The sequence below is a fragment of the Cloeon dipterum genome, chromosome 4 (genome assembly GCF_949628265.1).
Source record: "Cloeon dipterum chromosome 4, ieCloDipt1.1, whole genome shotgun sequence".
NCBI classification, from domain to species: Eukaryota; Metazoa; Arthropoda; class Insecta; order Ephemeroptera; family Baetidae; genus Cloeon; species Cloeon dipterum.
In genome coordinates this window covers 32079083-32104318 of record NC_088789.1, presented here as the reverse complement: position 1 = coordinate 32104318, position 25236 = coordinate 32079083, and the positions used below count along the sequence as shown (strand labels likewise).

Below are 25236 nucleotides of genomic sequence, written 5' to 3'. Positions count from 1 at the left end.
TCTTGAAATAAATCAAACGCAAATAATCACCAGGGTCCGGATTGCGATCTGGGTTGGTTCCCGCCGGTCAGAAGTCAATAATATGGCGTCGAAATAAAGGAGACGGTCCAGCGGCCAATCAGAAGCGTCGAAAAAGGGGCGTGGATACCTAATAATTTTATTCTCGCGTATTTTGTTACATTTTCATCAGCCTGATGTGCCATCTAACGGTCAATTCAGCAATTACCGGGCTAATCAGCTGTCAGTAAAGAAATAACAACAAAAATAACAGTCAGCATGAAAAGTTCGCCGATTTTGAAGCTGCGCAGTAAACTTGTGCGCATCTTAAGCATGCGCAGTATGTTCAGATCGCTTCTTAGTCTCACAGAGAGGCTGAAACTCATCACTGCGCATGCGTGACCCAATTTAAAACCTTCTGCGCAGGCGTAATTCCCACCGGGGGCCGGATTGCAATCTGTGTTTGGTTCCCGCTGGTCAGAAGTCAATCTGGCGTCGAAATAATCAGGAGACAGTCCAGCGACAAATGAGAAGCGTCGAAAAAGAGGCGTGCCGACCTAATGATTCCATTCCCGCGCATTTTGTTACATTTCCATCAGCCTGATGTGCCATCTAACAGTCGATTCGCCAATTACCGAGCTAATCAGCTGTTAGCAAAGAAATAAAAACAAAAATATTCATTGTGCTGACGGCATTTTCATGATAAATTTTCCAATTCAAATTCATTTTACGTTTGAAACTTTCCCGCCGTAATATACCAGACGCCATATAATTTAATATGAATCCGGACCGTGGTGCAAATAATAAATAATATTCCTGCTGATTTGTCGTATCTATTGACCCCGAAAGTTCCGTGATTCAGCGGAACAAGGCTCAATTAGAGTTTTGTTTTGCGTCCGGACAACCGCTGCCGCTGTTGTTGTTGTTGTTGTTGCTGCGATTCGGAGGAAATCAGCAGAGGCAAAACAATGGAGGCGGCTCTCGTGTGCTGATGGAAATTCGCAAAAGTCTGCCGCATGGCTGCGTCACGATGACAAAATACGCTTTGACAGTGATGGATGAATGCTTATTATGTGCCGTCGCCGACGTATTGAAACGCTGCCGGCTGCTGAAATTGCAATCGCGCGCGGCTGCTCTGCCTTTCGCGCCCCGCGATCGATTATCCCCCGCGCACACACACACACTTTTGAATATTATCGAAATACATATCAATTATTGCGCCGCGTGTTTTCGGCCAAGTCTCTCTCGTCGATGAGTGCTTTTTAATTTTTTTTTTATATTTTTTGTAGCCATTCCCTCCGAGGACGTGGCATCAATCAAACTGTTGATTTCCGCGATCGAGAGTGACGCGTCAATTATTCCACAGACGCAAACGTAACCGAAACTGACGGGCTGCTTTGACAAATCAACAACAGCAGCCGGACGCTTTTCAGCTGATATTTGGGTTTTTTTTCGAAGCTGAAAAGGAACGGGAGATGCAGATTGTGACAGCAGCCTATAATCGATAAATATACACGGATAAAAAGGATAAAAATGTTTATTGAGATTAAAATATATTTGCAACAGTTGTAAAATCAATAATATTTTGAATAAATATCGATTTCCCACACAAGAACCGTTGATTTTTAATTTTGCCGCTTAACGCAACTTAATTTATTTCTTCCCAGTAAGAGGCGCATCGATCACATAGCCACCTGGAACCTTCCATCTTCCATTCAGGTTCAGGTAGTTCAGCTGAAATGTCGTTTCAAAAGGCGTTGTGTTTGATTTGCGAGCGTCCGACGGCGGACGGCGCTATCTACGCTGTTCACGTGGACAAGGAGAAACTGAAGACTTGGTTTCTCAAGGTGTGTGGACTCGAGTTGCCCGATCAAGTCAAAGACGAGGAAAAAATTTGCTACTTTTGCGCCTGGCAAGCCGAGTGAGTTTCTCACAGGAATTCAGGAATTTCTTCTATTTAAGGAATTTTCCCTTATTTAGGTTTCTTTGGAAATTCGACGAGGAAATGGCGGACGAGGCTTTGGTTTGGTGGCCCAGCAATTTGGAATTGGACGACGCAGGAAAGGAGCTGCGGAGTAAATACTTCGGTAAATGAATATGACTGTTAATTTTTACCATTTAAATTGTTTTCATTAATTTATTGAAGAAGGTAAAGTGGAGCAGTGTTGGATTCAGTTGGAGAAAGTAGAGCTGCCAAAAAAAGAAGACGACCAAATTGCGAGAAATGCACTTCGACGATGGAAATGCATTTACTGCGAGAAAAGATTGAAATATTCCAATGAACTATCTGGACATGTGAAGAAAATGCACAAGGAAGCCATCAGATGTGAAATGAAAAATTGTGCAACCTATTTCCACACTCTTGAAGAAAAAGCAGAGCACAACAAGAATGTCCACGAGAAACCAAAGGAACGAGAAAAATTAAAGTGCAGTTTTTGTGGGAAGGAATTTGGGGGACCAACAAAATACAACCAACATGTTCGCCACGTTCACAAAGAGTTTCCTGTAAAGTGCTCTCGTAAGGGTTGCTTGTCATTCTTCAAAACAAAAATTGAAATGAAAACTCACTTTGATTCTGCTCATGGGAAAGATTACATGGCGAGAATGTACAAATGCAATGATTGCGATTACAAAGCAATGAAAAAATCTCATTTGGTAGTTCACATAGCTTACAAGCACCTGCCGAAATATTTGAAATGCAAAATGTGTGAAAATATGTACTCCACTGAATCTGAACTAAGGATACATGTTAATCAATTCCACAATTTCAAGGTCTGTACATATTGCAAATTGGTTGTTTCTATCAAATATATGAGTAGCTCTCACCTGAAAATTATAAAGTGCAGTCGCTGCAAATGCAAGTTCCAATGTTCTGGTTTGTACCAATCTCACTTGAAATCATGCAGAAAGACACGATTTAAATGTGACAAGTGCTCAAAATCATTCAATTTCAAATGCTATCTGGTCTATCACATGACAAAAAAGCACAAATGCTAAGTGATACAGAGCCCATAAGGGCTTCAGTTGATCGCAGTTATTGTATTATTGTTCATTTTGATTGATATTAACTATTCACGATCACTATAAACATAGATAAATAATATTTGCTTAAGAAAAGAAGATTGTATTATTTGCAGACCAAAAAAATGTATTTCTATTAATTTCTCTGCTTTTTTGAGAGACATGACATCATGTTTTTCTTATTAAAGTTTGAAAGATTTTATCGAATTTTGAAATTAATATTAAATTGGTAATCAAATGGTTACGATGAAGGCAAAGAATGTGCTATTAGAACGGAACAATATAATCTCTATACTCATTTAAATTTAACATCTATATAAGCGTTTTTGTGGATGTCTGATTTGTTAATACATGTGTACAAATTTACTGGACAGTAAAATTATTTAAAAAAAAACTAAATAAATCATACGAATTGGATAAAATATCTCTTAATAAAATATGGGAGGAATATACTGTTAATCCTAACGTTTCATATCAGCTGGTTGCATAGACATAGTGCCGCGGAAATTTAATCGATGCCTCGCCCCGCCCACTTTTAAATCCCTCTCCATCGCGCTAGCAGGTAAGTTCATCAAGTGCCATATTACTCGGAGAGTTCTACCACGTGAAGCCAATTTCACTCCGATCAGCTGACTCGTTTGCGCGATGGAGAGGGATAGAGAAGTGGGCGGGGCGAGGGATCGATCAAATTTGCGCGGCAAGAACGTAATATACCTATCCGAATATTTTTAAATTTCCCTCTTTATTATGAAGGAGGGGCAATAAGTTTCAAAGGCTCCTCCATAGAGCGGCGCTGCGAAATATATCAAACTAGCCACCTGGACCCTTACATCTTCCACTCAGGCTCAGGTTGTCTTGCTGAAATGTCGTTGCAAAAGGTGCTGTGTTTGATCTGCGAGCGTCCAACTGCGGACGGCGTTGTCCTCGCTGTCCACGTGGACAAGGAGAAACTAAAGACTTGGTTTCTCAACATCTGCGGACACGAGTTGGTCGAGGAAATCCAAGACGAGGACAAAATTTGCTACTTTTGCGTCTGGGACGCCGAGTGAGTTTCTCACAGGAATTCAGGAATTTCTTCTATTTAAGGAATTTTCCCTTATTTAGGTTTCTTTGTAAATTCGACGAGGAAATGGCGGACGAGGCTTTGGTTTGGTGGCCAAGGAATTTGGATTTAAACGACGCAGCAAAGGAGCTGCGGAGTAAATACTTCGGTAATCGAATATGACTTAATTTTTTGGATTTAAAATAAATTGTTTTTCATTAATTTGTTAAAGAAGGTAAAGTGGAGCAGAGTTGGGTTCAGTTGGAACAAATTGAGCTGCCTGAAAATGAAGACAATCAAAACGAACCTCAAACATGGAAATGCATCTACTGCGAGAAAAGATATTATCATTCCCGCTATTTGTCTGAGCATGTGAAGAGAATGCACAAAGAAGCCATCAGATGTGAAAATAAAAACTGTGCTTCTTATTTCCACACTCTTGAAGAAAAAGAAGAGCACAAAAAGAATGTCCACGAGAAACCAAAGGAACGTGAAAGATTCAAATGCAGTTTTTGTGGCAAGGAATTTGAGGGTCGATCCAACTACAACCATCATGTTCGCCATGTCCACAAAGAGTTTCCTGTAAAATGCTCTCTTCATGGCTGCATTTCATGCTTCAAAACAAATATTGAAATGAAAACTCACTTTGACTCTGTTCACGGGAATGATGACAAGGCAAGAATGTTCAAATGCAATGATTGCAATTACAAAGCAATGCAAAAACGTCATCTGGAAATGCACATAGCTAACAAGCACTTGCCAAAATATTTGAAATGCAAAATGTGTGAAAAAATGTGCGCCACTGAATCTGAGCTAAGGACACATGTTAATCAATTCCACAATTTCAAGGTCTTTACATATTGCAAACTGCTAGTTTCCATCAAAAATATAAATAGTCATCACCAGCAAATTGCAAAGTGCATTCGCTGCAAGAGAAATTTCCAATGTTCTGGTTTGTACCAATCACACTTGAAATCATGCAGAAAGACACGATTTAAATGCGACAAGTGCTCACAATCATTCAATTTCAAATGCTTCCTGGCATATCACATGAGAAAAAAACACAAATGATTAAAGTGATACAGAGCACATGGACTTTAGACTAAATCACAGTTATTGTAAAACATTAAGTTTCAATGCAGACCAAAACAAAAAATATTCTTTGATCAATTTCTCTGCTTATTATGTGAGGCATGAATTATTTAATAAATTTAGAGTGAAGTTTAGTCAATATTGTTTTTTTTGTTATACATAAATTGTTGTCCAGCTGGTTTCGAATAATGTAAAGAATGGACTATAACAATCGATCAACAATAATAAGTTCCCATTCAAATTAAAAATGCATACCAAAAGTGTTTTATTTATGTATGATTTGCTTTTTAATTCGTACCAATTTAAATAGCAGTAAAATGAGTTAAAAATCTATATGAATTGGTTAAAATCTTTTAAAATGTGGTAGCAGGATTGCTTTCATTGCAACTATTTTAAATATAACATCTATTTGGAGTTTTTTAAAATTCCCTCTTAAATATGTAGGAGGAGCAATAAGTTTCAAAAGCTCCTCTACAGAGCGGCGCTGCGATATTTAACAATACATAGCCACCTGGAACCTTCCGTCTTTTATTCACGTTCAGGTTGTCTTACTGAAATGTCGTTGCAAAAGGCGTTGTGCTTGATTTGCGAGTGTCCGACGGCGGACGGCGTCATCTTCGCTGTCCACTTGGACAAGGAGAAACTGAAGAAGTGGTTTCTCAACGTCTGCGGACACGAGTTGGTTGAAAAAGTCAAAGACGAAGACACAATTTGCTACTTTTGCGCCTGGCAAGCCGAGTGAGTTTCTCGAAGGATAATTTAGGAATTTTATTTATTCAAAGAATTTTCCCCAAAAGGTTTCTTTGGAAATTCGACAGTATAACGGATGAGTCTTTGGTTTGGTGGCCACGGAATTTGGATTTTGACGACACAGCGAAGGAGCTGCGGAGTAAATACTTCGGTAAATGAATATGACTGTTAATTTTTACCATTTAAATTTTTTCTCTAATTTCCTAAAGAAGGTAAAGTGGAGCAGTGTTGGATTCAGTTGGAGAAAGTAGAGCTGCCCAAAAAAGAAGACGATCAAAATGCGAGAAATGCACTTCGACGATGGAATTGCACCTATTGCGGGAAAATATATAAACATTCTAGTCATTTGTCAGCACACATGAAGAAAATGCACAAGGAAGCCATCAGATGTGAAAATCAGCGTTGCGCGACTTATTTCCACACTCTTGAAGAAAAAGAAGTGCACAACAAGAACGTCCACGAAAAATCAAAGGAACAAGAAAAAATCAAGTGCAGTTTTTGTGGGAAAGAATTTGAGGGACCAAAAAACTACAACTGTCATGTTCGCCAAGTTCACAAAGAGTTTCCTGTAAAATGCTCTCGTCATGGTTGCCTTTCATTCTTCAAAACACAAGCTAAAATGAATACTCACTTTGACTCTGTTCACGGGGAAGATGACGAAGCTAAAAAGTTTCAATGCAATGATTGCGACTACAAAGCAATGCAAAAATCTCATTTGGAACAACACATATCTTGCAAGCATTTGCCTAAATATATGAAATGCAAAATGTGTGAAAATATGTTCTCGTCTGAATTTAGCCTAAGGATACATGTTAATCAAGTGCACAAATTCAAGGTTTGTACACATTGCAAATTGGGTGTTCCTATCAATCATATGACAAATTTTCACCTGAAAATTGCAAAGTGCATTCGTTGCAATAGCAAATTTCAATGTTCTGGTTTGTACCAAACACACTTGAAATCATGCAGAAAGACACGATTTAATTGTGACAAGTGCTCAAAATCATTCAACTTCAAATGCTATCTGGTTTATCACATTAGAAAAAAACACAGACGGTAAATGTGAGACAGAACACATGAACTCAGATTCAATTGCACTTAAAATAACCTTGTTTATGATCGTAATGAAAAAGGATGCATAGTTATAGTTTAAGAAGAGGAACAAGTTTGGTGTATTTAAATAACTGATACAAAAAATGTATTTTGAATAATTTCTCTGCTTTTTTGTGAGATGAAATGTACTTCTTAACCTGCCATAATGATGTTAAGTACGAGGAAATTCAATAAATTGTGTGTTTAATTTAAAAAAATAAATTCATGGCCATATTTTGTTCAAATTCAGTCTGGAATGCGTTGCGTAGTTACCAGTGAGGAAAACTATAGAAGGAATTCGTTTAAAAAGACCGGGTTTATTTTATGCGAAAGAGGGTTGAATTCGGAATTCGGGCCAGTGGAGCGGGACATTATAATCCGGTGGCGGCAATTACTCCGTCTCACAGCAAACAGAGCGGCGGCGGAGGCGGCGGAACAATGGCCAGATCGGCGGGGCGGCCCTCGGGGGAGGCGGCCAAATTTCATCTGGCTGCGCTTGCCGGCCGGCCGGGAGGAAAGTGTCGCTTGTTGTTTCTCTGCTTTTACTGCATGCGGCCAATTTTGCCTGCGCGCACTATTTACTCCGCAAAGTGCTGCGGGCCGAGACTGGCTCTTACCAAAAGGCGAAGGCGCACGACCGACCGACCGCACGCGCTGCCCACGGCGCACCGCTCGCTATGCCTCTCTTTTCATGCTATAAATAAATAAAACTATACACGCGTATAACTGTATGGCCTGCCGAAGTATTATAGCAGAGAGCAAACTGAAACGTCCGCTAAATTAGTTTTATCTCGACTGCATGGAATTTATATACACGCACCGAAGGGTCGACTTGGATATCCTTTCATTATCTCAGCGTGAAAGTCAGATGATTGTTATAGAGGAGACGGAAATTGTGAGAATATGTCGTACTAGAAAATAAACCCTGACTGCAGTTTTTTCGATTTCTTGGCAAAATGTTCGAATTAAAATTTATTGAAGAGGTTCCTGGATTTTTACAGAAAATCTCTGTAGGAAACATGTAATAAATATTTTTATACTCATCTCGTCATGGAATGGAAACCATTTAGGAAGCACTCACCTGAAACATACGAGAAAAAACATGTTAGTCAAAATTATTGAAGTAAAGGAAGCTATTTTCTACAGAAATTGATGATAATAACCAAGGAAACTTAAGAAATGTCAGCATTTAATATTAATTATTGAAGCACACGTAGATCAATTATCACCAAAAATATTTTCTCCTAAATATTTGAACTATTTTATTTTGTTTGGACTGAAGATTCCACTCTTAAATTGGCGAAAAACAGTTACGATTGTTAGAAATTGTGGCATTCTTCAGAATTAAAATAAAATACCCGATGAAAACCCACTTTTTAAAATTCCAAGCGATTCCTAAGGTTCGTGAATAATTTTTCCGATCGAAAAATGATTTATGACGGGTGAACAGAGGCGCAAAACAAACCGCACGTTGCTTTGGCGCGCGCAACGCTTGAATCTTTTTATCGCTACTGCGCAAGTGCCACTTCTTTGACGTCACAGCTCTCTCAGCTGCATAATATGCAAAGCTATGACAGCAACAGCTGGAGCTGGCGACAGTAGAGACATCTTCTGTGCATACCAGGCAAGAAAAGCAGTCACGTGACTCAATCCCGCCATTTCATTGGCTATAAGAGCATATAAGCGCATTTATTGCGTCTCCCTCCTCTTGTAATACCCCCACTCTAAGGAGTGTGACATGCGCAGCAGAGCCACTGCTTGGAGAAAGTGGAAGGGAGAGAGCCAATGAGATTGCGGGATTGAGTCACGTGACTGCTCATACCCAGCAAGAGCGGTGAAGCTCGCGTAGTTAAAGCTTCAAGCAGTCACGTGACTCAATCCCGCCATTTCATTGGCCCAAGAGCTAGTCTCCTCGCTAACTCCCTTCCATACTCCCTCCTAACAGTGCGTGCTCGCTCTTAGCCAATGAAATTGCGGGATTGAGTCACGTGACTGCAGAAACTGCTTCTTTGCTGTGAGCAGATGTCTCTGCCGTCGCCTGCTCTCTCAGCTGCCAATGCCAAGCACGAAGCATGGCTGTGACGTCATATTAGAGACGCTTGCGCAGTAGCGACTAAAAGATTTATGCGCCATGCGCGCCAAAAAAACGTGCGTTTTGCTTTAAACCTATTTCGACCCTCAGGAATCTAATGGAATTTTAATAAATAATGCAGTTTAAGTCGGTCTTGAAGATAATTCTAAGCATTTTTGCAACATTTCTTTTCTTTAGGGTCTCTAGACTGCACAAAAATTATTAGTTTTTTAGAAATATCATGTTAAAATGAAGATAAATGAAGGAAAATAATATCTATGATGGAATTAGAGTTCTCTATAACTCTCGAATAACTCAAAATAAATCTAAACATTCCGATTAAAAATATTTTTACTAATTTTATCGTTTCGTGTTCAGTCTATCACAAACAAAATGTGCATAGTTGATGATTTACGGTTAGAATAGACGCAGTAAAAGACCCAAAAAATGTTAGGTAAAAATATAGAGTGCGGGGGTGGCAGGGGGGCTGCTGGCTGGCTGGGAGTGCTTGCCGCGGAGCTGGAATGCTGCCGGGACGGGTATGGCGGTTGCCATAGCGATGCGGCGGTGGCGTTGGCGGGTCTCGAGCTGCGGCTCGAGTGCGGAAAGAGCGGCTCAAAGGTTGTCGCGCGCATCACGCATGACGGGTCGTTGTAATTAAGTTTCGGCGCAAATCTAACCGGGACTCTTTTAATATCGGCCAGATTACCGGTCCACGGATCAACGGGTTATCTCTGCTACAAGCCCCGACGGCCAGCAACCAGCAAGAGATGCAATTAACTCGATAGCCTCGCTCTTCCAATTTTTTTTTCTTCGTTTCCCTTTTATTTTGTTACTCGCAGACAGCCAGCCAGGCACTGAGTGAGATAAATATTTGCTCTCTTTCTTTACGGCTTTTCTTACGAGCACTCTAATAATGAATTCTTGTTGTGTTTAGTGACCAAATTTGTCTACGAAATTGGATTTTATGACTACATGCTTTCAAAACGGAAACTTTGCTGTAGAAATTAAATTTAAATATGAATGTTTTTTAAATTAAAATAAGTAAAAAAATTTCCTTTCGTGTTTTGAATAATATTTAAAATAATTTGCTGCTCACCCTACGAAGATAAATAATTTTATTCACTTATGTCTGACCGCTGGCCGTCGCTTTAGTTGTGGATCGGTTTTAATTCATTTAGAGCAAATCTGATCAAATTCCATGATGCTCGAAAGTAATTATTGGCTTTTTCTCATAATTTCGGATATAAATAATAAAATACCCCTCGATTGTAGTCAAAATTAATGTTTGTGCTTGTGTGAAAATTTCATTCATGATTCATTATGTTTTCATTTTAAGGAAATTCTACTTTTGAATTGATAAATATATGATTTTTATTTTACTTGATGAAATTTTTGTAAAAATCTAGAGTTTAAATGGTCCGGAGTTTGTTAAATTGCAGAAAATTTTTAGTGTAATTTTTTTAACTGTCTTCAAAGCATTTAATAAGCTAAATTAAAGGTTTTTGATACTCTTTTTTAATTAATTTTTGACCCTAATTTGAATTTAAACTGGCTGTTTGACAGTTTAGACTAATTTTGAGTGAATTAAACGAAACAATCGACAGTTTTAGTAATAAATTTAATTTTGTAAGATTTTTAGATTATTTTTCTGAGATTCAATTTTAAAAATTTAATGCATTTCTGTCGTTAAGCCTAATCAATTTGACATTTGTCAGGGTCAAAGGTCATTACAAACCTTTTTCTTGCACGTTTGGGTAATTTCCAAACTCCAAACACTTTATTTCCAAGAATATTTCTCATTCCACATTTCAAATGCACGCTATTTCTAAAAATATTTCAAAACATGTTTACCCTCGAAATTCCTCAACTCTTTTTGTGTCAAAATATTTTCAATTGACGAGTTGCATAAACCCTTAGTGTTCAAAGCCGCCATCAGATGGCGCAACTACAGACTTTCTTAAAAATTTGGTTTTAAGCGGTTTTAAGGCATTTCGGCTGCGATTTCAGACTCAATCTAGCTAATTTGCTTTTTTAAATTAATTTGCTTTTTTTCTGACGTGCTGAAAACCAAAATCAGTCCAGCCATTCGCCGTAGAAACGTTGGAAAAGATTTTTTTATTTCAAAAAATTAGTTTTTCACGATTCTACGGCGGTTGGCTGAACCGATTTTGGTTTTCAGCACGTCAAAAATTAGCAAATTAATTGAAGAATGCACAGTAGCTAGATTGAGTCTGAAATCGCAGCGGAAGTGCCTTAAAATCGAAAGTCTACGGTGGCGCCATCTGTTAATTGGCGGCTTCGAACACTCATTCTCGACCACCTGCACTTTATTTTGAAAGGGTAATATTTATTTGTCCATATTGGGAAAGTGTGTTGAAACTCAAAATCACACGTTTTCCATCGGGCGAATTATCCCAATTTTTAGAAGCACTAAAAACTTTGATAGCATTTTCCCCGCATATTATTATAGATCCGATTTTAATGGTCAATCGTCTTCCCTTTAAATTCGTATCGCATACAGAGAATCAAATGGAAAGCCGATACTTTCTCACCGCATCAGTTTTCGATTAAAGAAAAAGTTCGAAAGCGGAAAAGCGTGGAATATTCTCGGGTTGTCAGCGGCGGCGTTGCGCAGGTGAATCTCGCGGCGCAGTAAATTGCGAGAACACGGCTGATGTTTCACTTTTGCACCTCTTTTACGACTTTTAGCCAAGGAGAAAAAATTGTGGCGGCAGATGCGCGCCGCGGCGAGTTATAAAAGTGTGCATTACGCCGGGCGAGCGAAGCTTTTAGCCCATGAATCATGCCGAGCAACTTTTTCGCTCGTATTTAAACTCTAAGTGAGCGAGAGAAACGTTCTCATTCCTTTTTTTCGAATTTCGCGTGTGAAACAGCATAAATCCATTACTCTCTCTTCATAAACACTTCCATAACCTGCTTATTACCGTCACATTCGCCGCCGCCGCCACGCTCGGGCTTTTTTATGTAATAATTTTGGCGCCGCGCCAACGCATCAGATTTATCGACGCGGTTTCGCAAAAGCATATTTCATATTTCACACCAGCTGCGCTTTATTAACGCCAGAATTTCGAACCAGCGGAACAAAATTTCGTCTTGTTTCGAGCTGACAAAAAATTAACACAGCTGAAATTGCTGACTTTTGGAAGTGTTATACAAAATGAAAAATTGCTTCTTTGAAAGACACGGTTTGAAATTAATGCAAAACAAGAAATTCACGGTTTAGCATTAGGTAAATATTTAAAATACAATGGCGGGAAAGATACAAACGTAAAATGAAATTGGCTTGGAAAAAAGTTCGTGAAAATACCGTCAGCAAAATGAATAGTTTTGTTGTTATTTCTTTACTAACAGCTGATTAGCCCGGTAATTGGCGAATCGACCGTTAGATGGCACATCAGGCTGATGGAAATGTAACAAAATACGCGGGAATGAAATCATTAGGTCGGCACGCCTCTTTTTTGACGCTTCTGATTGGACGCTGGACTGTCTCCTGATTGTCCTCCATTATTTCGACGCTGTATTGACTTCTGAACCAAACACACAAATCGCAAACCAGGCCCCCGGTGGTAATTACGACTGCGCAGAAGGTTTTAAATCGTGTCACGCATGCGCAGTGATGAGTTTCAGCCTTCCTGTGAGTTTAAAAAGCAATCTTAACATACTGCGCATGCTTAAGATGCGCACAAGTTTACTGCGCAGCTTCCAAATGGGTGAATTTTTCAAGCTGATTGATGTTTTTGTTGTTATTTGTTTACTAACAGCTGATTAGCCCGGTAATTGGCGTTAAGATGGCACATTAGGCTAATGGAAATGTAACAAAATACGCGGGAATGAAATTATTAGGTCGGCACGCCTCTTTTTCGACGCTTCTGATTGGCCGCTGGACCGTCTCTTAATTGGCCTCCATTATTTCGACGCCACATTCACTTCTGAACCAAATACACACATCGCAAACCAGGCCCCCGGTGGGAATTATGCCTGCGCAGAAGGCTTTAAATAGGGTCACGCATGCGCAGTAATAAGTTTCAACCTCCCTACGAGATGAAGAAGCGATATGAACACACTGCGCATGCCTAAGGTGCGCACAAGTTTATTGCGCAGCCTCAAAATCAGCGAACTTTACAAGCTGACAGATATTTTAGTTGTTATTTCTTTACTAAAAGCTGATTAGCCCGGTAATTGGCGTAAAGATAGCACATTAGGCTGATGGAAATGTAACAAAATATGCAGAAATCAAATTATTTGGGCGGCACACCTCTTTTTTGACGCTTCTGATTGGCTTCTGGCCTCCATTTTCGACGTCATATTCACTTCTGGCCGGCGGGAGTTATGTAAATGTAGATTTTGTGGTGAATGAAGTGAAAAATATCATATTTTGAAATTTTCAACGAACAGGAATTAGTTTAAGAAGAGACACAGCAAAGAAATTTAGGAAGTGAGAGGAAGTTTCATAATTGCGTCAAAAACTTATTAATTAACAATTACATAAAAACACCTTAATATTTGTACATGGATTAAACAAGAAAATTGTTTAATACAGAGAAAAACAGTATTTTTTATTTGACAGTCCTTGAAATAAAAAATAAATATTTATTTACAACACAATTAATTCTGGCAGGTTATAAAATCGAATTCATGATGTAACAACTACCAAACGATGCACTTCTTAACTGGATTCATTCTCGATCCGAGAGGACATTTCCACGCTTCAGCAAACTCCTTGTTGTTGGCCAGGGTGCCCAGGACCCTTTGACGACTAGGACTATGCGTGTCTACGTTTAACTTTAGGCTTATAATATCCGGCGATTCCTTTACACACCACATCTACAGAAAAAAATACCATATTGCACTTTAATATATATTCAGAAAACTAAGAATTAATTCACTCACATTGGCAAAGCCGAGGAAGAAGAGTTGCTTGTGCGACAAGCCGTTGAGACCTAGAAGGTAAGGCTCAGGGTCAGGGAAGACGTGAGTGCCGTTGTGCGTCTGGCGATATTTCAAAATTTCGTAGGCGAGAAGGGCCTCACGCAGGCCTCCGTTGTCTGCGATATTTTCACCAATGGTTTTAGCGCCATCCAACTGGAAGAAAGGTTTAAAATTTCAGAATAATCCGGTTCAAAATATCTCACCTTAACGTTGGGTCCAAGTTCAGGGATTTGGAATTGGCTGTATTGGTCGACCATGCACTGGACGCGCTCATAGAAGTTTTTCAGTGTTTCGTTTGACCACCACATATTTTTCTCGCCATTTTTGTCAAAGGCATGACCTGCATGAAAGATTTTACTAAAAATTGAGATTTTGAGAGTTGAAAATTTACCGATTGTGTCGAAACCGTGCGTCATCTCGTGCCCTATGATCGCTCCAAGAGATGCGTAATTCAAGGATCTGTTTTTTTTTATGAATTATTAATTAAAATTATAACTGAGCCTTCTTTTTAACTTACGCAAGCCCGTTTCCGGTAAAGGGAGGGTGCATAATCCCAGCAGGAACGTCTAGAAATTCTGGATTGAACAATTTTGTAGATATAATTATAAAAAGACTTACAGATCGCAACTTCTTGAACAACATGAAAAGCATTCACTGAAATCTTGGATAGTCCTGTCCAACTTTTACCAATGAATTTCTCCACATCGTATTTTTTCGCGAACATAATGTTTACTTTCATATTCATCGTCAGCCAGTCTCCTCTGACATCTCTAAGCTGCATTAAACGTTAATTAGACTGAATAAAAAATAGTATTTAAATTTTACATAGTAATTTCGCACGTCAAGAGCTCCAGGAGCCATCAACCAATTCGGATATCCGATATTCTGCTTGATAGCATCGAGTTTTTCCAGGGCAAATCGTTTCGTCTGCTCGTCCATCCAGCCTAGACCTTTGATAAGCAGTTTGAATGCCTGGTAAATGTCTTCCACCATCACCTCCGTCTGAAATAATAAATTCAATCATCGATATTTAAAATAAAAACGAGACAAACCTTTTGCTTTATTTCTTCGTCAAAGTATTTACTGATGTATGCATAGCTGATTGCGTCCGGGAAAACGCGGCGGGCCTGCGCGATGCACCGCATCTGCAAGTCGACAGTTTGCTGTGGACCGGGCAATTTTAAGAGAGGCTCCATCTCGATGTATTTATCTCGAAAGGCAGTCGTTGTGTGAGGAGCCATTGCGTAGAAGTAGAAGAACCAAGTGTAGAAATCTGGTATTTTTTATAAATTGAAAAATCCTTTTCACGGAAAAGATGAAATTAAATACCTATTTGCTCAGGTTGCGCGAGGTAGAGCTTATCAAACAGTTGTTTTGCATAAGATGGACCTCTGACGAGGATTTTGTCTTTCTCCAGGTCGAACTTAAAAATGGAGTCTTCCAAGAAGCTCGTCAGGAACTGCTTCCAGTCAAACTGTGGAGGATTTAATTAAGAATTTTATTTTTTTTATAATTTCCTTTATATTTTGAAGTACTTACACCCGTTAATTGCTGCAGTCCATCCACAGTCATCCAAATTTGTAAAATATCAGACATTCCAAACAGAGAAGAGTAGAAACTGAAAAGGTCTCGTGCGGCTTCCTGGGCATCAATTACTTCAAACCTAAACTGTTTATTTATTATAGTTATACGAATTATTCAAAATAATATTTACGTGACTGTTGAGCGTGTTGAAGAATTCCTCGAACAACTGTTTATTAAAATGTTGTTTTTGAACGTTCCACTGAAAAAATAAATTGTTGTTTATTTTTGTAAACATATAAACAAAAATCGGAAAGAACCGTCAAATAAGTATTTCCGTGCTTCTGTTCGATTTCTATATTGAAGAACGGAGTTTTGCCAGTCATTTTGTCTCCTCGAATCAAGACCTCGGACCATGGTCGAATTTGGCGGTTGTGCTGAGTTGGAACTCGCGGCAAACCAATCGATTCGAGCAGCTTGAACATCGGCTCCAGCCCGATCGTGTTCCGTGCGGCTGAAATTTATGTTAATTAATACTAATTCTCCCAATTCAGTGTAGAGATTTACCATCGTCGGTGCATTTTTCGTAGTAGTCGATCGCCTGTTTCACGGTTTCAGGCATTGACGGCGAAATTCCTTCGTTAAAAATTTCTGAAAAATAAATATAAACTTAACGTCCATTGAAATAAATCTCGTACTCACCCTTGATTCGATAATCAACAAGTTGGATCAGGTCCCCCGCGTGACTTTTTGATCCGGTTTGCGGAAGGTAGTTTTTGTTCATGTATCCACCGCAAGCAAACTCGTAAAAATCATCACACGGATTGACACTAGGATTCATAGCTGTCAGAATTCTGTTTGCTGAAATTTTTAAATTAAACACCTTTATTATAAAATTTAATCATTTTTTACCTGAATCAATGCATTCATCGGATGTGCAAATAGCTTGGTTCGATCCCTGGATCGTTTTAGCTGCCGAAAACTAAATTTAGAATAAATAACATAAAATTATTGAAATATTCCTCACCTTGTGGGTACGTCTCAGAGATTGCGGATGCCTCCGCAAACATCAGACCAAGCAAGACAAGGAAAACGATGTACCGGCCCATTTTCCTCTTCTATATTAATTGACGTCCAATTACAAAGATAAGAACCCAATTTAAAATAAGTACTTACATTTGATACTACGCTGAAAACTTTCTGCATTTCGCTGAGCCGACTTATTTCGAAGCGTCGCTGCGTGAAATGAATTCATTTTAGACACGGTGGTCTTTATATAGCGTAAATGTTACCTGTGTGTGTTGTTCAATATGTAAATATCCGTCTAAACATGCATTCCAATAAAAGATAAACATATTTTGAAAATAACCGTCAAATATGTCGAAATATATTTGTACAGCAGAGTGAAAGTTATGCAATTCGACTTTTTGATTAAACTTGTAAATAGAATAAGATTTCTACATAGTATGATTTTAAGTGTTTGGCTTATATTGTGAACTGGAACTGCAACCGCATATAGCAAATAAAAATATTGTTTTGCATTTGATTTTTAATTAACAGAGGGCTGTGAGTTTTTGACGGTTTAATCATAGCGGGACCAGCAGCATCATGAGCACGAATCATGCAATTTTATGCTGTTTGAACCACTTGAAATAACTGTAAAAATTGTCGGAAAACTGATATTCTTCAATAAAATATGAATTAATGATATTTCGGCATTAAACCTTCTGAATAATAGCGGCCGTGCGCCGAGAAATTATTAAATTTTCAAATATCGTTATTTTTTGCAACTTAAAATCTCGGCTTCTAACCTTCAGAATTGCAAAACCTACCCGCCATTGGACTCGTCTCAACCTGCCCTGACCAACTGATAATTTTTGGGGTGCTTAACCTCCACCCCTAAGTTGATATACTTCAAAACCTCCTCGAAAAAAGTAAAAAAGTGTAGCAAATTAGGGGTAGAGGGTAAGCACCCCTTCAGCTCGTCAGAGCAGGTTGAGACGAGTCCAACGGTGGGTATTTTATGCAATTCTGATAATTAAAACCAAAGATTTGGCGGTGACAATATTTGCAAAAAATAAATCTTTTGATTATTTGCAAACATTTCAATCGCTAATTCTCGGGTTCTAACTGTCAGAATTGCAAAAACTGCACACCGTTCGACTTTTATTAACTTCTGCTAGACAGACAATTGAATTTGGGGTAGATTTTTCAATTTAAGAGCGTTTTAAACAGTGAATAAGTTTGCTGAAAGTGCAAAACGACGCGATTTTTCTCTAAACTTAAATACAAGGGGTGGAAGGGGGATGAGGGTTGATCACCCTTAAAGCATTTTGGCTGTCTAAAAAAGGTTCAGACGAGTTGAAAGGTATGCAGTTTTTGCAATTCTGACAATTAGAACCCGAGATATAGAGTTGCAAATATACCGATAGTTGGAAAAAAATTCTGCGTTCTGTGCTATTATTTAGAAAGTTTGAGGTGAAAAAACACCACTGGAGAGCATGACTAACTAGAAATAAAATAGAAATTGACATTTTCTATTGAATTTTGACCTTGTAAATGAAGTCTGCAGTAGAAAATAGAAATAAACAAAATATAGCCGACTATATTCCCGAAAATCGCCGCATATAAAATTCACAGCCCTAAAATTAACCGGAATACGAAATGAATTCGACTTTCGAAAAGTGAATTTAAGACGGGGATTTAAATAAGCTCAGTGAAATATTGTACTCACTACTCACTTTTCCAAACTCGCGTAGTTAAGTCTGCGGACGTCTCCCACACTTGCACGTGGGGAGAAAAAAATTATTCTTGAGTGAATCGCGGGATATTTCGTCCACGGTTATATACCGATGAAACACATGGCCGAGGGAAAGTGATTGAGCAATATTTTCATAACATTTTTACAATTAACAAATAAATATAACATCCTTTCAAAATAAAATGCAGGTGCGGTCAAGAATGAACTGATTTAAATTGGGAGATGTCACAACATATGAATCGTTTTCATTTTTAATGCTGTAATAATAGTGTAGTAAATTTTTCTACAATATGTTATTGTTATGACGGGGACTGTCAAAACAAAATGCTTTATTATTTTCTGAATTAAATAAATAAAATTTTTGATGGTCCTAGTCAAAATAGGAAAATGTTTTTGTTTGGTTACGAAAGAATTATTTATTATTACTTATATAACTTGAAACATAACACCCTTGCAGAGTATTATTAACCTCAAGAGTTAAGTAAATTTAGATTTTGCGGCGAAAGATGTTAAAAATATCAGATATAGAAATTTTCAACGCAAAGAATTAGCATTAGAGAAGCAGCAAAAAAATTAATTCGAGCTCCAAAGGCTTCAGTTTTTACAATGCTATAAAAATAATTTCAAGGGAATTTTCTGGGGAAAATTTTTTGGTCGTGATATCATGATGATATCAATATGATCCCATTGTGACGGACCCAGATGATATCAATATGACATCACAGTAATATTTTTTCCTGGAAAATTCAATTAAATTTTTGATTAGGAACCAAGAAGACACATGAATTATATTTTATTGTCACATTCATCGCATACAATGTAATTCTAAGTGTAAGGAATCTCCCCCGTTAAGAGCATCAGCGGAAAAAGTAGCCCCGTCACGCTTGTCAGTTTTATTTTAAGAATCTTAATCTCCTAGCCATTGCAAATTATTTGCGTTACCAAACAATCGAAAACAAGGAGTTTTTTCTAAATTATAAAATAATAATATTTACTGATTTCCTTATGCATGCATTTAATTTCCCATCCCTGAAATGACGTCACTTTGACATCACTTTGATATCACTCACGTCACGTTTGCACTTAAAGAAAAATGATGTCAGTGACGTGATAATGACAAAAAATTATATTTTCAAAAGGCTTTAAATTTTGATTTTGAACAACTGAAAACTATTTTTTTGGTTTTCAATTGAATTTTGAGCAAATTTGGAAAATTTTACCATTCCTTCAATAACGTCACCTTGACATCACTGTGATATCACTCACGTCACGATTATGCACTCCCGAAGAGATGACGAGGAATGAAAATGATGTCAAAATGATATCATATTGACATACACACGGTGACCAAACGCTTTAATACATATTTTTCCGTTGATATACCAAAGATATCAATATAATATCTCTAAAATTTTCCAATTGACCAGTTGCATAAACCCTTAGTTATTGAAGCCGCCAAGAGATGGCGCAACCACAGACTTTCTTAAAAATTTGGTTTTAAGCGGTTTTAAGGCATTTCCGCTGCGATTTCAGACTCAAATCTAGCTGTTTTGCTTTTTTTAATTAATTTGCTTCTTTTTGACGTGCTGAAAACCAAAATCGGTTTAGCCATTCGCCGTAGAAACGTTCGAAAAGATTTTTTTATTTCAAAAAATAGTTTTTCACGATTCTACGGCGATCGGCTGAACCGATTTTGGTTTTCAGCACGTCAAAAAATAGCAAATTAATTGAAGAATGCACAGTAGCTAGATTGAGTCTGAAATCGCAGCGGAAGTGCCTTAAAATCGAGAGTCTACGGTGGCGCCATCTGTTGGCGGCTTCGAACACTTCGGGTTTATGCAACAGGTGAATTTTGGAAAAAGTTACATGTAATCACTCGTTGAATTTCTTGTGTGACTGTTATGTTTCGCCATCTAAGGGATGTAGTTGGAAATATTTGAGAACGTTTGTGAGCCAGCAAAAGCGAACGCTCAAGCCTGGCAGAAGGAGAGCGTGTCTGGCCGAGTGCAGCACGTAGCTCAGAGAAGGGCCATGACGCACACTTTGATGCGGTTCTGCGTACTTTGTAATTTGAAGAAAAAAATTGTGAGTTTTTTCTTAATGTGAATTTGTTTCCAAATCATTGATATTCCTGTTAGACTTTGTATGTTTATTGTGGCGAAATATGTTTTTCCTCTCGCCCCCCAAGGAAACTTCTATTCATGACAAATATTTTCTTTAATATGAACGCATGTTTTCACTGATATCTAATACACAAGAAATATATTCGCTTTTGAAATAGAACAAACTTCTATAATTAATTCATTTACCTCAGAGACGCTTCGAAAGTCGGCTCGGCAAAATGTGGGGAGATTTCAGCGATGAATCAAATGTAAGTACCAGTTTAAAATACAATTCAATCTTTAAAATTTGGCATCAATTGGTTTAGGAGGAGAAAAAGCGCAAAACGGGCAGCAGGTTAGTAAAATAAAATCTTAATTTTAATCTTAATTAACTCTGAATTATTGAAAAATAGCCGGTTAATCATTTTGCTTGTGGTGTTGGTTATTCTGATGTCTACAATTTTTGGCCTCGTAATGTACTCTCAAGGTGATGAATTAATTTAAAAAATATTTATAATCCTAATAGAATTTTCAGTCCCTGGAGAAAGCCAAAAAGAGAACCAAATATCAGACAAAAGCATCAAATTGAGTACACCACAATGTGAGGAATAATAATCTTTTTTCTAAAACATGGAGTCCTAATTTATTTTTCATTGTCAGTCGCTCACAAGATCAAAGAAACAAACCAAGCTACTGTTTGCATGACGGACAAATGCATCATTTCAGGTACAAAATTTATAATAAAGGTGTTAAATTAAACGGTCATTTTTCAGCAAGCAGGATTATTTCATCTATGAATTCAAGTGTGGATCCGTGTCATGATTTCTACCGGTTTGCGTGCGGCGGAGACATTGACTCTCAGCAAATTTCGGAAAGAGGATCAACCAGCGCCATGGGCGAGCTGGAAGAACTTGTTGAACATCGAGTCAGGAGTGAGTTAAAGTTTTATTGCAATGGAATTTGACTTTATGCGAGAACTTTTTAGAAATTTTTGACGAAGGAATTTCTGCGTCAATGCCTGAAACGGTGAAACAGGCGATCGACTACTACGAAAAATGCATTGACGAAGGTAACATTCTCGACCGAATTGAGAGAATAAGAAAATAACACATATTTCAGGCACGCAAAATGAAAATGGGACGTTGTCGATGTTCGTGCTGCTCGAATTAATGGGTTTGCCACGAGTAAAGACGAATTACAGCCCCCAAAATAAGCCATGGCCCGAGGTCTTGATTCAAGGAGACAAAATAACTGGAAAAACTCCGTTCTTTTCCATTGAAATCGAACAGAAGAACGGATCAAGTTATTTGACGGTTGTTTTCGATTTTTGTTTATATTTACAAAAATAAACAACAAATTATGTTTCAGTGGAACGTTCAAAAACAAGTATTTAATAAACCGTTGTTTGAGGAATTCATCAAATTGATCAACAAACACGTAAATAATATTTTGAATAATCCGTAACTATTAAATAAATTATTTGTCTAAAAAGTTTAAGAGGGAAATGATTAAAACTAAGACTGGAGGGAAAAAACTTTTCAATTTCTACTCCTCTCTGGTGAAAATTGCCGCTGATTATCACGATAATGAAGCTTGGATGCTTGTGGATGAACTGCAGAAATTAACCGACGGACAAAATGTCACATTGAACGAAACACGGGTATGAAATTAAAAAACATCGAATTTAATTTTTAATTAAATAATCGTCAACAGTTAGACTGGAAGAAGTTCCTGACGAGCTTCTTGGAAGACTCCTTTTTTAAGTTCGACCTGGAGAAAGACAAAATCCTTGTCAGATCTCCATCTCGTGCAAAAGAATTGTTTCTTATGCTGAACAGCAAGAAAAATATAAATAAAATTGGTATTTTAATTTTCTTCATATAATTCATGAGTAGAACTTGAGTTTTGTTTAATAATACTAGATTTGTTCACCTGGTTCTTTTACTACTACTCGATGGCTCCTTACACGAAGACTGAATTTCGAGATAAATACTTCGAGATGGACCCTATCGCCAGATTGAACGGTCCTATGCCAACAGACTTGAAGACGAGGTGCACCAAGCTGGCCTGCGACCTTTTCCCGGACGCAATCAATTATGAATACCTGAGTAGATATTTTGACGAAGAAAGAAAGCAAAAGGTTTGTCTCGTTAGTTATTATATTTTTTAATAAAGACATTTGTTAGACGGAGAGGATGGTGGATGACATTCACCAGGCATTCATCCAGCTGATCACGGATCTAGACTGGATGGACGAACAGACCAAAAGGTTGGCCCTGGACAAACTTGACGCTGTCAAGCCGAATATCGGATATCCAGAATGGTTGTTCAACCCTGCAGTTCTTGACGAGCGAAACATCTTTGTAAAATTGAAGTATTATTTATTTTAATTGAAACTAATTGAAGTTAAATGCAGCTTAAGGATGTCAAAGAAGACTGGCTGAACATGAATTTGAAAGCATACATCGCGGCCACCAAAAAATTCGATCTGTATAAATTCAATGACACAAATTGGACAGGCAGATCCAAGAGTGCAGTGAATGATTTTTATGATGGTCGCCAAGTCTGTAAGTTAATTGTTGTGTAATTATCTACAAAATTGTTGACACCAGAATATATGTATAGACGTTCCTGCTGGGATCTTGCAACTTCCCTTCACCGGAAACGGGATTGCGTAAGTTTAAATGGGCTTAGTTATAATTTTCATTATTAATTTAAAAAAAATAAAAACAGATCTTTGAATTACGCATCTCTTGGAGCGATCATAGGGCACAAACAGTTCATGAACTGTTTCGACAACATTGGTAAGTTTACAACTCTAATTGTTTTTTTCTTGTATAAATTGTATCATGCAGATCAAACTATTGACAAAAATGGCGAGCAAAAGAATTGGTTTTCAAATGAAACCATGGGAAAATTCGATGAGCACGTCCAGTGCATGATCGACCAATACAGCCAATTCCACTTGCTTGAATTTGGAGCCAACGTTAAGGTGAGATATTTAATTAACTCGAAATGTTTACAAATTCGAAATTTTTCTTCCAGCTGAATGGCGCTCAAACCATCGGTGAAAACATGGCCGACAATGGAGGCCTGCGTGAGGCTCTCATTGTCTACGACTGGTTTAAAAATCGCCAGACGCACATTGACGATGGCACTGAAATCCTTCCTGACCCTGAACCTTACCTGCCAGGTCTCACCGGCTACTCGCACAAGCAACTTTTCTTCCTGGGCTTTGCCAATGTGAGTAAAATAATTCTTTTTTTCCCAAAATATTTTAAAGTATATAATGCTATTTTTTCTGTAGATGTGGTGTCAAAATGAATCGCTGTTCAGTTTATTTAGCCTAAGGTTAAAAGACAAGCATAGCCCTAGTCGCAATAGGGTCCTCGGAACCCTGGCCAACAACAAGGAGTTTGCTGAAGCGTGGAAATGCCCTGTCGGATCGAAAATGAATCCAGTTGACAAGTGCATCGCTTGCTAGATGTCACAACATGAATCGTTTTCATTTTTAATGCTGTATCAAATATATTGTTTATTTTTCTACATTGTTATTTTTATTACGAAAACTGCCAATATACGAAATAATCTGTTATTTTCTTTATTAAATTATTTAATATTTTTCTACAATTATGAATGAATTATTTATTCACAAAACACAACTCCCCGAACCCCCCACCAGATGTCTTTGGTCCTTCAGAGCGTTTTCCACACTCGCCGCTCTTACCAGCGAGAGGGTGGAGTTGCACCTTATTGCTACTGAGCAGACGAAGGCCCCGGTCGGGCTTTTGGGAAACTATTGAGGGGAGAAATTCTTACGTAGAGCTATATTTTAAATTATTGTTTAACCGTCATTACGTATTTTTAGCGTTAAAAGTATTACTTAAAAGGAATAGTTTAAAAATTGTTAAAAAATATTCATTACAAACCCATTAAAAATTAATCAATGAACTTAAATTTGAAATTTATGTAAAAAGTCACGAAAGTTTATACTTGAGAATTTCTTTCCATTATTACACTATCAAATTCTTTTGAGTTATTAATCTATTTAATAAAAAAATTTCATCAAAAGGTCGAATTTCATAACTTTCTCTTCTGTGTATTACACGAAATTTTCGTTTTTATTTTTTGAGATTCATTAAAAAATATCATAGAAACCTAATTATCTCTATTACACCTTAACGTATGTTTTGACTTCATTTCAGTAACGAAAAATACACGTCAGACTGTTTGGTTTCTTTAAAAACTCCTTTTCTAAAAGAAAAGCAATTCATTTAGTTAGAGAAGCTTCGAAGGTAAGCTCGGCAAAATGCAGAACATGTTCAGCGTTGAATCAAATGTAAGTACCAATTTGAAATTTGATTCTGTCTTTATATTTTGACATCATTTGATTTAGGGGAAGAAAATGCGCCAATCGGGCATCAGGTTAGTAAAACACTTAATTTTAAACTTAATTAGCTCTAAATTTGCAAAAATAGCCGGCTTATCATTTTGCTTGTGATATTGGTTCTGATGTTTGCGGTGATTTCTGCAATCTTGATCATAGAATTGAACAAACAAGGTGAGGAATTTATTTTTTTTAAAAATATATAAAATCCTAACATAATTTTCAGTCCCTGTCAAAATCCATCAGGAAAAGAACCAAACCAATGTTTGCATGTCGAACGAATGCATCCTTTCTGGTATAAAAATTTATTAAATTTTGTAATATAAGTCTTAAATTAAACAACTTTCAGCCAGCAGGATTCTTTCATCCATGGATTCAAGTGTGGATCCCTGTGATGATTTCTACCAGTTTGCTTGCGGCGGATACATGAACACTCAGATTTTGGAA

The 25236-nt window shown here is 37.7% G+C and overlaps 3 protein-coding genes across 3 annotated transcripts in view; 1 reads left to right on the top strand and 2 right to left on the bottom strand.

Annotated features, from left to right (window-relative positions):
• Window positions 1-25236, bottom strand: part of LOC135941856 (voltage-dependent calcium channel gamma-5 subunit-like) — a 306279-nt gene that overhangs the window by 99499 nt on the left and 181544 nt on the right. The gene's annotated exons all lie outside the window — the stretch shown is intronic.
• On the bottom strand, window positions 13737-16648 carry LOC135942211 (neprilysin-like). The gene is made up of 16 exons (XM_065488221.1): window positions 16567-16648; window positions 16452-16511; window positions 16242-16400; window positions 16107-16190; window positions 15860-16053; window positions 15733-15801; window positions 15558-15686; window positions 15348-15492; window positions 15071-15291; window positions 14859-15020; window positions 14637-14793; window positions 14536-14584; window positions 14410-14477; window positions 14222-14358; window positions 13980-14171; window positions 13737-13913 (listed from the first exon to the last, which is right to left on the bottom strand). Exons 1-16 carry the CDS (start codon window positions 16646-16648, stop codon window positions 13737-13739), a joined length of 2085 nt encoding a protein of 694 aa, XP_065344293.1.
• Window positions 20642-23886, top strand: LOC135942201 (endothelin-converting enzyme homolog). Its single transcript, XM_065488198.1, has 17 exons — window positions 20642-20671; window positions 20729-20757; window positions 20816-20889; window positions 20938-21003; window positions 21063-21128; window positions 21176-21334; window positions 21388-21471; window positions 21522-21715; window positions 21895-22062; window positions 22116-22263; window positions 22325-22542; window positions 22589-22765; window positions 22819-22892; window positions 23136-23206; window positions 23258-23388; window positions 23448-23645; window positions 23710-23886. The coding sequence occupies exons 1-17, from the start codon at window positions 20642-20644 to the stop codon at window positions 23884-23886; spliced, it is 2064 nt and encodes a 687-aa protein (XP_065344270.1).

What these genes read in the sequence shown, in the direction of transcription:
- LOC135942211 (XM_065488221.1), bottom strand. Translation starts at nt 16,648, where the DNA reads ATGGGCCGGTACATCGTTTTCCTTGTCTTGCTTGGTCTGATGTTTGCG. An exon ending in TTTACCGGAAACGGGCTTGC is followed by an intron (nt 14,478 to 14,535) that starts GTAAGTTAAAAA and finishes AAAAAAAAACAG; the next exon opens with ATCCTTGAATTACGCATCTC. An exon ending in TCTTCCTCGGCTTTGCCAAT is followed by an intron (nt 13,914 to 13,979) that starts GTGAGTGAATTA and finishes TTTTTTCTGTAG; the next exon opens with ATGTGGTGTGTAAAGGAATC.
- LOC135942201 (XM_065488198.1), top strand. Translation starts at nt 20,642, where the DNA reads ATGTGGGGAGATTTCAGCGATGAATCAAAT. An exon ending in TCACATTGAACGAAACACGG is followed by an intron (nt 22,063 to 22,115) that starts GTATGAAATTAA and finishes AATCGTCAACAG; the next exon opens with TTAGACTGGAAGAAGTTCCT. An exon ending in GAAAAATATAAATAAAATTG is followed by an intron (nt 22,264 to 22,324) that starts GTATTTTAATTT and finishes TAATAATACTAG; the next exon opens with ATTTGTTCACCTGGTTCTTT.